Source organism: Ictalurus furcatus, chromosome 3, assembly GCF_023375685.1.
Source record: "Ictalurus furcatus strain D&B chromosome 3, Billie_1.0, whole genome shotgun sequence".
NCBI classification, from domain to species: Eukaryota; Metazoa; Chordata; class Actinopteri; order Siluriformes; family Ictaluridae; genus Ictalurus; species Ictalurus furcatus.
The window spans coordinates 6,027,527-6,044,588 of NC_071257.1; the positions used below are offsets into that span (position 1 = coordinate 6,027,527).

Consider the following 17,062-nt stretch of genomic DNA (forward strand, 5'->3'; position numbering starts at 1 on the left):
GTATTAGCCTGAATTGTTTCAATACTATACAGTGCAGTATACTGTATTTCATTATAAATGTATCTTTCAAACCTAAACCTAAAAAATAAAGAGGTCTGTGATTTATTGTTTTGTTTTTTGTTTGTTTATACCTAGCACAGTTTGAAAAGAGTCATGTATGAAGCAATGTGAATAAAATCTGATGGTTTTCAAAGATGATTTGGCTGAAATGTAGAAATCCTGCTTGGAAGAAAGTAAAAGGTTAGAAAATAGATGCAGTAGGGTTCCTGTTTGTTTTTGCCTCCCCTGAAGTGGGCTTTTGTAAGAAAGATACACATATTAGTGTTCTGGATTCCACTTTCATTAGTTTCTGTGAGCTATGCCAAAAGGCTCTTCTGTCAGAGCTTTAAACCGTGATGCGATGCAAAATCTCTTTGATAGTGGCACAGATTGTATTGTTTGGACTCCCATTTTCCAGCACAGTGGCTTTCAAATGAAACAATGACTTTGGGGTTTAAAAGTGCAGAATAGAAATTCAAGTGAACATACTCGGTCTGTTGTATACTATTGATGATCACTTTTTTTTTTTTGTACACCTATTCTTTTGGGTACTGTAAGTGATTTGGACATATACACCTCATCTGAAATAAAACTCAGTTCATGCTTGAATGAATTCACAAAGGGTGCAAAGCCTTCAGTCTTGGCCTGCTGTTGGCAGTGATAAAGTGATTCAGTTTTACTGGCAGCTCTGCATGAACATACCACCGTGTTTCATAGTGAGGTCATATTTGGATTAGATCCATCGCTCTGTTACACTTTCAGTGTGCAACTGAACTCCTTGCACTGTTCTTGTAGCATGGTGAATTATGTTTGAAAGAGTGTTTCAGAGCCGGGGGTTGCACACCACTACTCAATCCCAATCCAACCGCCAGCTCAGAGAGTACTTGTTTTCAGAAGCCTGTGTATGGCTGTTAATTAAAGAGTGGCATTTTTTCCTGGACAAACATTCTAAACTGTTGTTCCTGCTGCTTTCAGGTCATCCTGCGACTCTTTAAGTGACAGCAGGCCTCTCTCTTGACTTCCTTAATTATCTTTACAGACGTATTTTCTACCAGACTTCAGAATTTCCAGCCTAATTATTACCTGTTTATTTATTTATTTTACATTCATAACAGCCCATAGACTCCTGCACTATGTACAAAAATAGCTGTATATGGATTGTTTAATATACATGTTGAATTTACAACTGATATTCTCCACCAATAGGGGTGGTTTCATTTCACATGTTTTAAGCTCACAGCACAATATAACAATGCCCGGTGTTCCGTTACTTTCGGATTGCATTTTACAGCACAGAATTATCGTTAAACCCCCTGAAATGAAAATGTTGAACATTACTTTGTTTTTTAATGGCATTTTGACAAACAAATGTACACCTTTTTAAAACATATTGCTAAGTATGTGTAATACAAACGAATAAATATCCCAAAACATCTCAATCAGCTTTTAGTAAGTCAAATTTGTTAATGTAATTAAGATTTCTTTTAAATGCCAATTTTCATGGTATGATGATATGCATGATGCCTTCAATGGAAAAAAAAAACCAACAAACAAATTTCATTAAAGTTTAAACTAAGACCTCATTGTTCCCCAATAAGGAATTATATGTAATTAAAAAACAATAAATAAATAGAAAGTCTTGCCTCTGCAATGTAAAGTGTAGTCACAACCTATTGGTGATAAATGCAGTCCTTTTGGCACCTTAGCTGAAGATTTGGTATTGATAGTATGATGAGTTGTCTTCCAATTTAAAAAAAAACAAAACAAAAAACAACAACTGATTTGCAATTATCCATTATCAGTGTTCTCTGAGAGTTGTGTTAAATGTTTGAATTGATTAAAACTGGTCACAGAAGTAAACTATCCAACTATGGATTGTTCTCTGTGAAATATTTCTGTAGTCCATATTCAGAAATAAACAGTCATGTACGGTCTTTTTCTTCAATGTGAACAAATATATCATGTGCACCTGTTATGCTAAAACATATTTTGAGGGGGCCAAGCACCGACAGTGCTTGTAAGGGTTTTCATAACTTACGACGAGGCAAATGCTGTGCAAAATATAGTCGTTTCTTTTTAAAAATGTCTGCGGAAAAGTTTCAGAACTATATTGAAAAATTGCAAATAGTCTTAAAATGACAAAAATCTGCACATCATTAGACCGCTGTAAACAAAAGGACATCTTTTCCATTTGCTTTGTTAGTGTAAGGACTCTTCTACATCATTCACTCTCCTTTACCTTTGTACCATAGTTGCATTTTCTATATCAAACCTTATCAAAGTAACAGTTGTATATTAACAAGACGTTCAGAAATATAAACTCTCTAAACAAATATTACATTTGACCACATTGTTGTTTGCATAAGGAATAAAGGCAACCGTATTAAACCACTCGGTTCATAGGTGCACAACCCATGCAAGGCCTTCTTTAACAGTACTTGCGCATACTTTGTGCCGCATCCTCATACTTAGACTTAATTTTGTACATGTTCATCGCATGTGCTTACTGATTTAATACTTTTGTTTTAAATCTGTAAGTTTCTTTCAAGTGCTTTCTTCTTTGCAGGCTTTTCTTGCTCAACATGTAGATAAAGGTCAAGCATTTTCCCCCCTCAAAAAAGTAAGGTGCCAGATCAGTTTTGAAAATGTTGTTGCATCACTATTTGCCCCATTTGCTCCTCAGAAATCCACCGGTCTTATCATCATAGTTGTCGCTTTTAGTGAATATCCAGAACCTTTCCAGTAGTACCATTTGATACCATTGAAGCGACTGGTGTGCTGCCCGTGCTGATAGTATACACCGTTGAGATTGGAAGGGCCGCAGGCGTCGAACCACCAGCCTGTGAAAATAAACCGAATGACATTCTTAGAGTAGGAAAACACAAATTAGGGGCTGTTTATGCGCTCATGGCCTTGGTCTTGTCAGCTCTTCCCATCATCCAACAGCTAACAACTGGGGAGGGTGAAGGCTAACACCAGCTGATCACATCTTTTTGAACTGCTGCTCATGCTGAGTTACCTCCACGCTGGCTGCCCTCTCGGACACCCGTGATTGGCTAGTAATTCTGTGATGGACAGCGAAGAGAGAGTCTGCCATCCTTCCAACCCAGACAGCATGGCCAAATTTGCTCTTTTTGACTCGGGGCCAAAACTCTCAATCTCTGGACATTAGGGTGAACACTTAAAAATGTTGCATTTATTAATATTTAACCAAATACAGTTACATTTAATATTGTGGAACGTCCATGAGACAAGGTCATTCCCTCAGTCTCACTAGCTTCTCTCTCGATCACTTTCTCTTTCTCTCTCTCAGCTTGTCGTGTTACCAAGAAACCGGAACGCACTTAGATGATGCTTTTGATGGTTACAATTGCTGGCACTAGAGACTTCTTCCATAAATAATAAACAAACATCTCTTTAGAGAAAACTTCACCATATCAATGATTCCACATTTTTCTTTGTTAAAGAACAGATTTTTAAGAATCTGTGTTTTATTACACTTGGATTATGTCGAGCGTCTACCTACATGTTCCTTTAAACAGGCTGTTACTATAGAAACTGATCAAATTTGAGAATTCGGCCGCGATCTTTTGTTTTACCCGATTTGTCACAACGTTTGTATGTTGCGTTCCAGTAATATTACACGTATACATTTAACATGGTGTTAATCGTTGACTGTTGATTGAGTTAGTATAGTCCTACATGTAATGCTTTTACCTCTGCAGATTTCAGTAACTCACAAGCATGCCCGTCTGTGAGAAACACAATCTGAGCGAATGTAGCTAGGACGTAGTGTTAATCTTGTTCAGACCTCGTAGCAACAGGAAAGCCGAGTTAGCAGGTTGTTGTAAACACCCGCAAGATAGAAAGCGTTGCAAGTCTGCAGTTCCCAGACTATTAATGTCAACTTTCACAAGGGCCCAATTCCCAAATGAGCTGAACAGTGATTAGCTCCCAGCTAATTTCACTGGAGAGTCGTGACCCCAGACACGAAAAATGCAACAAGAGGGGGACGTTCAGAAGAGGGAGCTTGTAGCAATGACACACATACGTGTGTGTGTGTGTGTGTGTGTGTGTGTGTGTGTGTGTGTGTGTGTATATATATATTCATATTTAGAGAATTGAATGATTTCAAAACAACCTGCTTACCTCCTGTGGTTAGCTGTGAACACTTGCAAACACATTTGTCATTGTCTGCATCCTTTGTGCTAAAATCATTTCCTGGCTGGGCAAGGCTGCTGATTTTACCCGCAGTTCCACTGTAGCCTTTAAGGTGTATCCTGTGCAATTGGAAATGCAGAAATACACAATGTCAGAAGGAAGCCTGTAATTACTGTATGAAGAAGTGACAGGAACGCAGTGAACACACGGGCCAGGCTTTCAGTTCTCGCTGTGGAGGATACACACGTCTGATTTAAGTTTTAAACACCGTATACTGTTAACCCTTTCATCCAAATACAGCAGTTCATGCAAGAAATCAGCTTCTATACTGGGACTGACCAACACATTGTGCGCTCTCTCTCTCATACATTTTCTCTCTCTCTCTGTCTGTGCATCTCTCTCTATTCCTCTGTCGTTTTTCTCTCACACTTTCTTCTCTCTGTCTTTGTCTGTCTGTGCATCTCTCGCTATCTGTTTCTCTCAAACTTTCTTTTCCCTCTCTTCTCTCTCTTTCTGCATCTGTCTGTCTCTATCTCTCGCTCTTTCTTTCTCTCAAACGCACTCTCTCTCTCTCTCGTTTCTGTCTTTTTCACACCCTGTCTTTTGCACTATCCGTCTGTCTGTCTTTCTCTTTCTTGTTCTCTTTATCTCTTTCCTTTACTTTCTCCATATCCTACTTTATCCATCTCTTCTTTCTTTCTCTAGATCTCTCCCTCTCTCTCTTCTTTATAGCTCTTTGTTTTGGGATAAAACAGAATATTTATTTCTTTTGACAAGATATAATGGAATCTCTCTCTCTCACACACACACACACACACACAAACTGTCTGTCTCTTTCTTTCTTAAACACACAATCTCTCAATCAATTTCTCTCTGTCTTTTTCTTTCTCACACTCTCTTTCTCTATCTTTTTCTCACTCTCTCTCCGGCTCTCCCTGCTTCCGTCTGTTTTCGGTATGTGAAATGGACAACAGGAAACCCACGCTGTTGTCCAGTTTGTATCATGCTGTTAACGTATGAAAACTTGGGCAGTGTTTGCCTCCAGCTTATTATTGTCGTGGGGTCAAACAGCAAGGGTTAAGAGAGTTGGCTTTGCTTTGGAGGGAGCGCGATAAGAGTTCAGAGACAGCTCTGGGCTGTTGTTGTCGTCCTGTTTCTGTATCTCATAGCCCATAACCATTTCCAGATGGCAAAATATTTACTTTGGAACGACGACAAGTGTGTGGCACCGCTCGTGAGATTTTGTAGCACGAGTATAAAAGTAACACAGTGTGTTTACTCTCGCGTGTGTAATTAATCGTGACACCAAAATAATATGTTTTGTTCATATTACAGATCATAATTCAGCATAAATCATCATAACTGGGATTGTTTATCCCATCTGTACACATTCATACTAGGGGTGTAACACAATAACAATATCTGTATCTGTTTACTGCTCCATATATGTATTCATATTTATACCTAGAGTAGGCATGGCATAACCTCGATGGGTTTTGGTTTGTACCTGCACAGTACTATAAATGCAAACGATAATACACGGTGCACACTAGGCTTGTGCGAGACCGATTTATCCGTTTTAAAATGTCAAGATTATCGACGCAATCTTCTAGGACTGAGTATTTATTCACTTTTTAATTATCACCGCCATTATCATGCTTTGTAAAGCGTTAGATTTGACACCTCGTTGTAGACGTATTGAATCTTTTTGACCAAATTCGACCAAAAATGCGATCTCTTTAACTCTTAAATATAGTTAAATGATATTAAATATATACTTGTTTAATCTAAGTCGAACATGCATGGCTAGATTTTTTTTTTTTACATCACATTAATGAAGTCAAAATATCCTCTATTGACTTTTGCTGAAAGAAACGAGTTGAGAGCACATGAGAGAGGAAAGGGGGCGGAGCTAAAGTGTTTGTTAATGTCAGAGAAATACTTGCGCAGATCATTCCAGATTCACATGTGGCTCAATTCCTGTTTTATCGGAGAGAAAGGGACCGGGCTTATTTTTGTTACATTTTGAAGCTCGTATGCAAAATCTGTAAAGGTTGACAGGCCTGGCTAATATATTGTAATCCGAATAAAGGTCACTGGATATCACGGTAGGGATGATAATATCGTTCTATCGCACAAGCCTAGTGCACACTAAATGTATAGTCGAGGACCATTTCTCACCTGTACTTCTGCTCTTCACTGTTCAGGGAGAATTCATCATACTGGGAGAAAGCAGTGTTCCCGTCCCAGTCTGTAAGCTCTATCCTCAGCACGTACTGCTGCTCGTTAGTCAGCTTGGAGATGTACTCGTTACCCAGCCAGTGTTCACCTGAAGTGTCTCCGAACCCCTTTGAATTAGGAAAAGCATGATTACATTTTACATTTCAGTAAGCTGATTGTGTTTCTTTTAAACACTAACTTCATCATTGTGAGCAGTATCGGTATTTCTGCTTCTCTCTCTTGTGCTGAAAACCGTCGGTCGCTTCCAAAAGCTCACCATTTTGTATTCTTTCCACGTCTGATCAAAGTCAACAAGGCCACTGAATCGCTTCTGCACTATTGTCCATCCACCTGCCTCTGTTTCCATGTCGCAGTACGCCTGGAAAGAGAAACAGGGTTGTGTAGAAACATGTAGCTTGTGCATGTCATACTTCCTGTCATATTTAACTAACTTCCTTTCAGTTCACTTCACTTCAGATCAGTACAGTGTCTGTTAAACTGCTGTTAATTTGCCGAACTTCGATGACTTCAATGAAAAGTTTCTTAGGAGAGAGCTCAGTCTGCACAGGCATGTGTAAACGAACTACCTAAAAAGAAAGAAAGAAGAAGAAAAAAAAAAAGACTCTCTTGCTCGGGATGCAGTATTTCCCGGAAAGTCACTGGAAGTTCCTCCTGTTGCTGTTGTTACTTAAATCTCAAACAGTGAAAAAGTTTGCCTTTCTTTTGCTTTGTTTCTCTCTCTCTCTCTCTCTCTCTCTCTCTCTCTCTCTCTCTCACTCCCCATCTACCTTTCTTTTCTTTCCTTCTTTTGCTTTGTTTCTCTCTCTCCCCATCTGCCTTTCTTTCTTTTCTTTCTTTTGCGTTGTTTCTCTCTCTCTCTCACTCCCCATCTACCTTTTTCTTTCCTTCTTTTGCTTTGTTTCTCTCTCTCTCTCTCTCTCTCTCTCTCTCTCTCTCTCTCACTCCCCATCTACCTTTCTTTTCTTTCCTTCTTTTGCGTTGTTTCTCTCTCTCTCGCTCCCATCTACCTTTCTTTTCTTTCCTTCTTTTGCGTTGTTTCTCTCTCTCTCTCGCTCCCATCTACCTTTTTCTTTCTTTTGCTTTGTTTCTCTTCTCTCTTTCCCTGCTATAATTTCTTTTCGTTCTTTTGCTTTGTCTCTCTCTCCCTTTCCCTGCTATAATTTCTTTTTTTTGCTCTCTCTCTGCCTTTAATTCTTTCTTTTGCTTTTTGTTCTCTCTCTTTCCTTAACATAGTCTTTATCTGTCTTTCTTTATCTGTTTTTCTCTATCACTCTTACTCACTCTCTTTCTTTTCTGATCTTTCTTTCCCTTTCTTACTCTCTCTCTCTCTCTCTCTCTCTCACACACACTAATCTTTCATACACACTCTCATTCTCCTTCTCTTTCTTTCCCTTTCCCTCACACGCGTTCGTTCTTTCTGTCACTTGTTTTCTCTTTCCATTTCTCCTCTCTCTTTCTGTCTTGCTCTCACACACTTGCACTTTCTCTCTTTCCCTGTACTTCTGTCTGTGTTCATTATTGAAACAGGAAACAGAACTCCTTCATACCTTTATTTGTTCTTTTGTGTCCGGGATCGTTAGCGTGTAGACTCCACTTTCTCTGTTTCCGGACTTGAAGATGGCAGCGCAGTCTTTGTACTGTGAAGGCGTGTCCTGCATCATCGCTGATTTATCTGCTAAAAGTAAAAAGAAAAAAAGAACAGTGGATTGAGGCATGTAACGTCACTAATAGCATGCGATTAACATGTACTGTAATGGGCCTCTTACGCCGTCTTCGCTGATCTGTCGAAATCTAAAGCGAGCTCAATTATCCTTTTATTTTATGACCTAAATCACCCAGTGAAACAGTTTGCACCATCCGCGCCCCCAAACAGTTGCTCATGGGACTGCATAATATTATTCTGGCCACTTGTTTTTCCTCCCACATTCCCCTGTTTGATGTTTGGCTGCGATGTTGGTGTGATGGCGCTCACTCACGGGTGGGGATGTTGATGGTTTGGATGAGGTTGTTGACTGTCTCTGCCAGCTCATTCTGCTGTAGCTGCAGGGCCGTGTTATCCTCAGAGGCGCGCTTCAGTTGCTGCTTCAGTTCCTCAATGATGCCCGTCTGCTTCTCCACCAGCTTCTTCAGCTGCTCCTTCTCCTCCTGCAGACTCTTCAGCTCCGCTTGCCTTTGGCCCTCCATGTCCTCCACCCGTTTTTCCAGGAAGCTAAAAAGAGATCTTATCAGCACTACTGTGAGGATTTTATCTTCTCTATTCATTGCCTAGCTTCATGGAGAAGTAGGTGGAGCATATTAGCTTATTATAAAATATCGATACTAAGCTTTGCCATCTCTATGTCCTCCAGAAGCTGAGAAATCACAAATGATAGCAAATTATGCCATGGTGCCAGTCACAGGAATGATGCTCATGTTTCTGCTCTAAATTTGATGCATTTTCATTGAAAGCTTGATTGGTGAGTGATATGGCAAAAAATTATCATATCACAATACTCATAGAAAGAAGGGTTTTTTTTTGTTGTTGTTGTTTAGTTGGTTTTTTGTTGTTAAAACGTGTTGAAAATTGTATTTAATTGTATTTAACTCTTTCCTTTGCTTTTCTTTTTTTTTATCCAATTTAAATGATTCAAAGCTTTTTTAAGAAAGCTTAGAGTATTTTTTCAAAGGTTCAAAACTTTACAAAACATTACAAACTTTACAAAAAAAAACATATTTTAAAAAATCTGTAAATTTTACCGTTTTAAAAATTCCAAACTTTAAAGATTCCAAACAAACTAAAGTAACAAAGTTACAAAATGTGTAACTTAAAAAATAAAAAATAAAAACATTTTAACAATTTCAAACTTTACAAAACCTTTTAAGGATTTAATACTTTAAAACCTTTTGTAAAGTTCCAGTACTTTTTTAACATTCCAAACTTTGCAAAATATTTTTTTTAAATGTTCAAAATTTTACAATTTTTTTTAAAGCTTTAAAACTTTACAAAACTTCTTTAATCTTTAAAAAAAAAAAAAAGATTCAAAAACTTGTAAGGTTTTAAAACTTTACAAAGCGAACACTGCTCAGTTGTTTGAGTCAGTGAGTTCATTTATTAGAAACAGAACATTAAAAATGTTATAAAGGGTTGCAAGATATCTGCAGCGTATCAGAAAAATATATTGGAAAATCCTTTATCATGATATCAGTATTGTATCATATTGTCAGTCATAATTATCATTATACAGTTTTGGCAGACACTGTAAAGTTTAGTTCACTCATTTTATTCAATCTTCTAAATAAATAGTTCAATAAATCAAAAGTACTAATATCATGTGTTAAAAAACAAAACACTCACCTGTTTTTATCATTGAGTTTAGTTATTTCATTTGTCTGCAGGATAATATCTTTTTCCAGTTTATTCGTTGAGATTGAATTCTCAAGAAGCTGAAGTTCAAGCCGCGTCGTTTGGTTTATAACCTAAAGATTAAAAAATAAAAAAATGAGATTCCACAGAAGGTATTTCAGAGAAGTTTTCACGTTCTTACTCTTGTGCTATTAATTGAACTCTTTAACAAAGCCTTATGCAAGTTTACATAATTAAAGCCTTTAGATCTTTACAGATCTGTTTTTCCACCCCAGTTCACTTTATTCTGTCTTGAGCGTTATTGTGGATGATATGAAGTGAATACATAAAACCTGCAGGCGTCCTCATTTGACAAAATATGAGCCACAATAAGGTAATGAATTTTGACAATTGCACTTTTCCCCTAGAATAATCTGTCACAACCAATTCTCGCTGCTCGCAATTGGGCTGCAGTTGATATTACATGCCAGGGTATGGGTTTAGATGTTCATTGGTTATGGATGTGCATGTGGGCATGTGAAAGCCCTTAATTGCGTGTTAGGGGTGTTCAGACATCACTTGGCGTCAAAGCACAAGTTCTCACATTTGATGAGTGGAGAAGAAAAAAAGAAGTCGGTACGGGGGGGAGAGGACAATCAAATTTTAATAAAGGAAAGGGGACATGGGGACTAGAGGGACTGAAAGGCGGTGTGTATACTACCCTCATTACTGAATTCTCCAGCTTCATCACTTTATTTTTGAGCTTTGAGAACTCTTAATGCTCTTAAAGTTAAAATCTGATTATCATCATGAATGAGATTTATAGTCCGTTCCATAATTATTTGGACAGTGACACAATTTTTGTAATTTTGCTTCTGTACACCACCACAGTGGATCTGAACGCAATCAAGATGTGTCGACACATCGGCTTCGATTCAAGGGGTTTACCAAAAAATTCTGCATTAACCATTTAGGAATTACAGCCATTTTTTTTTATCGAGTCAAAAGTAATTGGACAAACTGACAATCACAAATATTAGGATTATTTTTAATACTTTGATACAAATTCTGGAACCCATGGACATCACCAAATGCTGAGTTTCCTTTACTGCAGCTGCCTTTAGTTGCTGCTTGTTTGTGGGTCTTTCTGCCTTCAGTTTTGTCTTCAGTAAGTGAAAAGCACGCTCAGTTGGGTTGAGGTCATCGGACATTTAAGAACATTTAAGGCCTTAACCTTAAACGTTAACCTTAAACCCAAGGTGAAGACCTTGGGTTGCTTTAGAGGTATGTTTTGGGTCATTATCCATCTGTACTGTGAAGAGCCGTCCTATCCGTTTTGCAGCATTTGACTGAATCTGAGCAGAAAGTACAGCTCTATATACGCTTCAGAATTCATCCTGCTACTTCTGTCAGCGGTCACATCATCAATAATCACCAGTGACACAGTTCCATTGGCAGCCAAACACGCCCATGCCATAACACTCCCTCCACATATTTGACCGATGATATGGTATGCTTTGGAACGTGAGTCCTTCCTTTCCTTCTCTGTACTCTTCTCTTCAGGTGGCTGTGGCTTAGGTGGTAGAATGGGTTGTCCACTAATCGCAGGGTTGGCCTTTTGATCCCCGCCCCCTCCACATGCCGAAGTGTCCTTGGGCAAAACACTGAACCCCAGGTTGCTCCCGATGGCAGGCTAGTGCCTTGCATGAGCTGCCATTGGTGTGTGCGTGTGTGAATGGGTGTCTGTGAAGACCGCTTCTAGAACCACTAAGGTAAAAAGGTGCTCTATAAGTGCAGACCACTTATCATTCCCATCATTCTGGTATAAGTTCATCTGAACTGGTTTTTAGCAAAGTCTAATCTGGCCTTTCTGTTCTTAAGTGTTATTATTGGTTTGCATCTTGAGGTAAACAGTCTGTATTCACATTCATGAAGGCGTCTCTTGATTGTAGACTTTGACAATGATACGCCTACCTCCTCCAGAGTGTTCTTGACTTGGCTAGATGTTGTGAAGGGGTTTTTCTTCACAAAGGAAAGAATACTGCATTCATCCACTTTTTAGTTGTCACTTGCATCAACACCTTTTTGGACCGCACACACAGTTCCCATGAACAGCTACCAAATGCAAATTCAACACTTGGAATCAACTCCAGACCTTTTTATCTCTTTAATTTATCATGAAATAACAAGGAAACAGGCCATGGCCATGAAGCAACTTATATCAAATGTCCATTTACTTTTGAGCCTGTGAAAATGGAGGGACTCTGTGTAAAAAAAAAATAAAATAAAAAAAAAAAAATAAAAAAAAATTGTTTGCAATTCCTAAACAGTTGATGCAGGGTTTTTTTTTTTTTTTAAACCCCTTGAATTAAAGCTGAAAGTCTGCGCTTCAATCATTATCTCGATTGCTTTGGATTTCAAATCCATTGTGGTGGTGTACAGAGACTAAATTCTGAAATTGTCCGAGTCACTGTCCAAATGCTTATGGACCTGACTGTAGGCGTCCACGTATACACATATATATAAAATCAATCAAACGCTCACCTGCGCTTCGACACTGGTGAGCTTTCGCGTCTGCTCGGCCGTGTGAATCAGGAGATTGGCGCCGATCTCGATCATGGCCGCCGTGTGGTTGTGCACAGTGTCATGCTGAAGTTGGACAATGTCTTGCCTCAGGTTCTCCTGGATGTAGCTCTCCAGCTGTGGAAGGCAGCAGATTCAGGACGTATGGTGAACTTCTATAACAAGCCAGATGTACGTTTGATGAATTGTAAAACCTTACGATATACACACACCCTTCTAGGGTGTCACCTAAAACAACCTTACCTGTGATGATCACTGTAACACGCCTCTCACGGCTTATTGCTTTATTCTAAATCCAAAGTTACACTTAGGAAAGAGTTGCATTTATTTATTTATAGATCAAGACGTTTTTCTATTTCAACCCCCTTTAAAAAAATGTTGCACGTAATAAAATCAGGATGACCGAATGGATACTTTGTGCTACATACGAGTAAAACTCACGGAGGATTACATCAAGTCTGGTCAGATGTTTTATAGCTATATTACAGACCCAGAGCTTATTGATGAATTTTAAATGGAACTTGTCATAACAAGGTCATAACCCCTTTCAAGTAGACCCAAAAAGGACTAAATGTATCTAGACTTTCAGAATGCATAATAGTCTAAGCCTTAGAGAAATATGTACTCTTGGCAGGCTTTTTGGCTGTTGGAAGCCAACGTTCTTTAGCTTGTTAAAGCTTTTTCTGTAAACTTCATAAGCCGTCACTGATCGCACAGGTGGTCTTGTTAATGCACGCGAAAGACAGGTTGTGGTTAACCATAAATATTCAAAACATTGCTGGATAGCTTTGAGGAACCTGTACTGAAATGCAGCCTCCTATCGAGTGTATGTTGTGATGAGTGCTGTCGTTTTTATTTCTGGTCTTAAAACTTTAAACAATTCAGCAAACTAACTGAGCGCGCTGAACCTGCCCACCCTCAACCGAGTCTTTGTCATATTTTGGGTTTTTTTTGGTCTAAGCATAAACCAGATGGGAGTTCGGATTTAATGTCTTGATATTTAATAAGCATTTGAATAAGTTTGATATTTGATTTTCGTTTTCCAAAGTTCTCTCACAAGCTTTCTTGAGTATCCTGTAAATATTTTAAGCATCTTCCAATAAAAGGTATTATGTACATATAAACTAATACCAATAAGGTTAGGGGGTAAAAAGTGTTTGCACTATTGTCACGAGTTCTATTCCCGACAATGCCACAGCTGTCCGTGGTCGGGAGCCAAGAGAGCAAAAAATGGCCGAGTTCTCAGGTTGGGACGGATGCCACGGATTGCTTGATTTTGCTGCTGCTTTTTTTCACGTATTTTTTTTTTTTAATTGGGTTTTTTTGCAGAAAACAAATTGAATTGGCAAAAATTGCAATCGTACACAATTGTTTTGCAGTGATGTTTGTTGGTAAAGGAGACCGTTTTGCTGTACTAATTTGCGATGCACGTGAATCGAAGAGGGCTTTGGCTGCATGCGCATTGCGATGGCATCACGTGACGCGTCTTGGCGCAAACCTGCGGAAAATCTGCGGTAATTAAGAAAAATTGCAAGCTCCTCTGAATATTTGATTTTGTGTTTGTTTTTAAAAATCGGTAAATCCTTGAGGGACTGTCTTTTTTTTCAGTGACATAGTGGTAGCGCTCACATATATATATATATATAATAAATTTTAAAAAACTAACTAACAAAAAAAAAAAAAAACACTTCCGGTCTACACCACGCCCAGATGCAGATAGTGGCATTGCGTTATGCCCCTAATATGTATAAAAATAATTTTCTAAAATAGCTTGAGAGGTTTATCATGTCGCAACAAGGTACTGTTTTGATTTAAAAAGCAACAACAAAAAAAAAACACTTCAGGTAAGTGTTTCCTGAGCCATAAAAACAAATGAATCAAAACACAAATTTGTTTGCGTCCCATTGGAAGTGCTGTGTGTCTAGCACTCGTCCAGTCCTTGCGCTCTTTCCTGCGTGGAGTTCCTGAACAGCAGACAGACCGGCACTCTCACAAACAGGATGGGCACGAGTGACGAGTTGCATCCTCAATGAAAGCATTTCTATAACGTGACCGGGGAGGAAAACATCAGCGCGGCTTTCGCCATTTACTGCGAAATGTTTTCCTGGAGTTTATTTGCTTTAATGCTATTCCGGAAGTCTTGTATTACTGCAGTTAGGTTATATTTAACTTATCCTCACTGATGAATACCAAATGTGACAACTTTGATAATTGGTGCTAATTTTGTTTGTCTTCCTCTCTGCAATTCCATGTTGCGTAGCGTGTTGGTGTGCCATCGGAACCGCGGGCAGGATATTTCGCTGACGGCTAACTGTCCAATCAGTTGTAGGATTTCCACTAGGAACGCTTGTTTATTCGGTCTGTTTACTTAAAACTGTGACTGTAAACTGGCAAGTCATGTTAACGTCATGGCAGAGACTCATGTCCTGGCTGCTAATGAAACAAATATGACAAACATGTGAGATTCTGTAGCATGACCTCATGACACGCCGGGGTCTGATGCTTTCCTCTGACCTTCGCTTGTAGACCTCGAAAGTGCCACTTAGAGGAAGAGCCTGTCCTCTGAGTGCACAGACAATGCCATATAATGTCAGACTGTTACATTCAGAAAGGAAACCATGCCATAAAATCTGTTTACTTTGTTTTTTGACCCATCGCGAACTTTGCACAATGGTGTCGTGACGGAATGTAACGCTGATGTTCAGGAGAAAGGTAGACACGAGTGCATTTTGGCAAGTGCTAACACTTGGGTCAGTTTCGTTGCCTGAGATTACGCACCTGACTCATGGCGTATTTTCAGAACATCCTGTGTATTACCATAAAAGCGGCTTTGCACTGTACACAATGAACTTTTTCCTCCTTTTGTATTTTCCTCATTTCTTATTTCTCAAGACTCGAATGCTCATTTTTTCCTTCGTGCATAACTTCACACTCAAGCAAATACACAATGCTTTTGCTAAAAAAAATTTTGTATTATTGGTCAATCTGTAAAGACACTGGTTCTCAAAATGGGGTCCGTGACTCGTAGTCAGGGGGTTTCTTGACTGGAATGGGTTTAATCCAAACCTCAATAACACCAGAATAAAAGGCTCCCCAAAAACAATGTAGGCACTTACACGATGAGCCTAATATTTGAATAGCTGGATTATTTATCATTCGTATGTTCAAAAAGTTACGAGATTCTCGATTGAGTCACTGTGTTTTGTTAAACCCAACTCACTGTAATAGTTACAGGAAATATTCTTGGCATAATTAAGATGTAGAGAGATGGTTTTTGTGTCCCAGTAAATGAAAGTATTTAAGATGACTGACAGCATCCATTTATAGGAAAAGCTTTTTTCTTTCTGTCAATCATACGATTGCATGTACAATATGGCTTTTCCATACAGAAAACGAAAAAAGGTCTGAAACTAGAGTAGTGGAGTCTGTGATTTTTGGCATCACCCATGCTGTTTCTTGGTTTCATTACGCTACTACTAGTCCATGTTTTGTTTGGACATATAGAAAGCGGAAACAATACACCTATTCCAGCAAAAATGTCCATGAGAAAATTTGACACGCACCTGTTCTGGTCATATAGGATGATGGGTATAGATGTTTATGGAAGAGCTGTTTAAAATGACAATTTCTTTTAAAAAAAGAAAAAAGTATTTCATATCCATTTTTGTGCAGTCAATTAAAATGTATGCATTTCATGTTCCTTTCTAAGCTTCCATAATGAGATGTTCAATCTTTAGACACGTTTTTTGTTTGTTTGTTTAAAGTTCTGACCTGTGACACTGGTCAGGTGAAGTGTGCTGCATGTCTTGGTTTTCCTTCCTATCATCATATAAGTACTGAAACCACCTGAGGATATTATTTAGTGATGGATGGAAGTTTACCTTGAGCAGCCACTGCGTGTTGTTCTCCATGATGGTCTCCAACTGCTCCAGCCTCTGTAGCGACTCCTCGTATTCAGCCGGATCGTCTTTCTGCACCTGGTTGCCGTAGCTACTCGGGGGGCACGTCTCCTGCTCGGGAAGAAGAAACGTGTAGCTGCACGGCCCGTTCTGAATCTGATACTGCCTCTTGCCGGCTACGTACCCTTCCCCAACAGCAAAACAGAAGCTTAAAATGAAGATCCAGGCATTCAGCATCTTTCTTCTTTTTTTTTTTTTAAACCAACGTCCTTTTTTCTTTTTTTAAATCGTTTAAATGGGTTGCCTTGCACGTCCCCACGTGTCAAGTTCTCCAAAGCTTAAATGCTGCTGCACCAGTGCCCCTTGTTCAGAATTCTCCCAGCGCTTCTTGTGAGCTTCATTTATAATGAAAGGCAGGAGGTGGAGACAAATATCAGCGCGCAATAGTAGAAGCGTCACTCAGCAGCTCCCAAATCTTCAGCCGTCTCTCACTCGGTGTCCTGCGTGAGCCACTGCGCTCCTCTGATCGCGGGACACAAGAGCGAGACCCCTCCTTCTTAGACAGGAGCAGGGGACACTAATTAAACACTTCCTGTCGGATGGTCCCTCTCAGCTGCCTCCTCTGCTCCAGAGAAAGTCTGTGCGGACTGGTGGGAGAGGACAGGACAACAATGGCGGGATTAGTGTTTTTCTTCGAGACGGCCACTCTAAAAAAGCCCTTCAGGATGCAGCTGTGTTTCTCAAACTGCTCAGCTTCGACAATGTTAGAGAATTTGTCTTCTTAAGATATCCACCCCCACTCGCTAACCCTTCCTTT

The 17,062-nt window shown here is 39.2% G+C and overlaps 2 protein-coding genes across 3 annotated transcripts in view; one reads left to right on the top strand and one right to left on the bottom strand.

Moving 5' to 3' along the window:
* mcph1 (microcephalin 1) overlaps window positions 1–17,062 on the top strand; it is a 38,985-nt gene that overhangs the window by 16,424 nt on the left and 5,499 nt on the right. The gene's annotated exons all lie outside the window — the stretch shown is intronic.
* On the bottom strand, window positions 1,367–16,614 carry angpt2a (angiopoietin 2a). Of its 2 annotated transcripts, none has more exons than XM_053620508.1 (9): window positions 16,228–16,614; window positions 12,308–12,463; window positions 9,776–9,897; window positions 8,418–8,650; window positions 7,989–8,116; window positions 6,698–6,799; window positions 6,382–6,548; window positions 4,189–4,319; window positions 1,367–2,879 (listed from the first exon to the last, which is right to left on the bottom strand). In XM_053620508.1, the coding sequence occupies exons 1-9, from the start codon at window positions 16,480–16,482 to the stop codon at window positions 2,719–2,721; spliced, it is 1,455 nt and encodes a 484-aa protein (XP_053476483.1). In that variant the 5' UTR covers window positions 16,483–16,614; the 3' UTR covers window positions 1,367–2,718. The 2 variants fall into 2 exon arrangements, with proteins under 2 accessions (XP_053476483.1, XP_053476484.1); XM_053620509.1 differs by having other exon boundaries at window positions 7,989–8,113; window positions 16,228–16,605.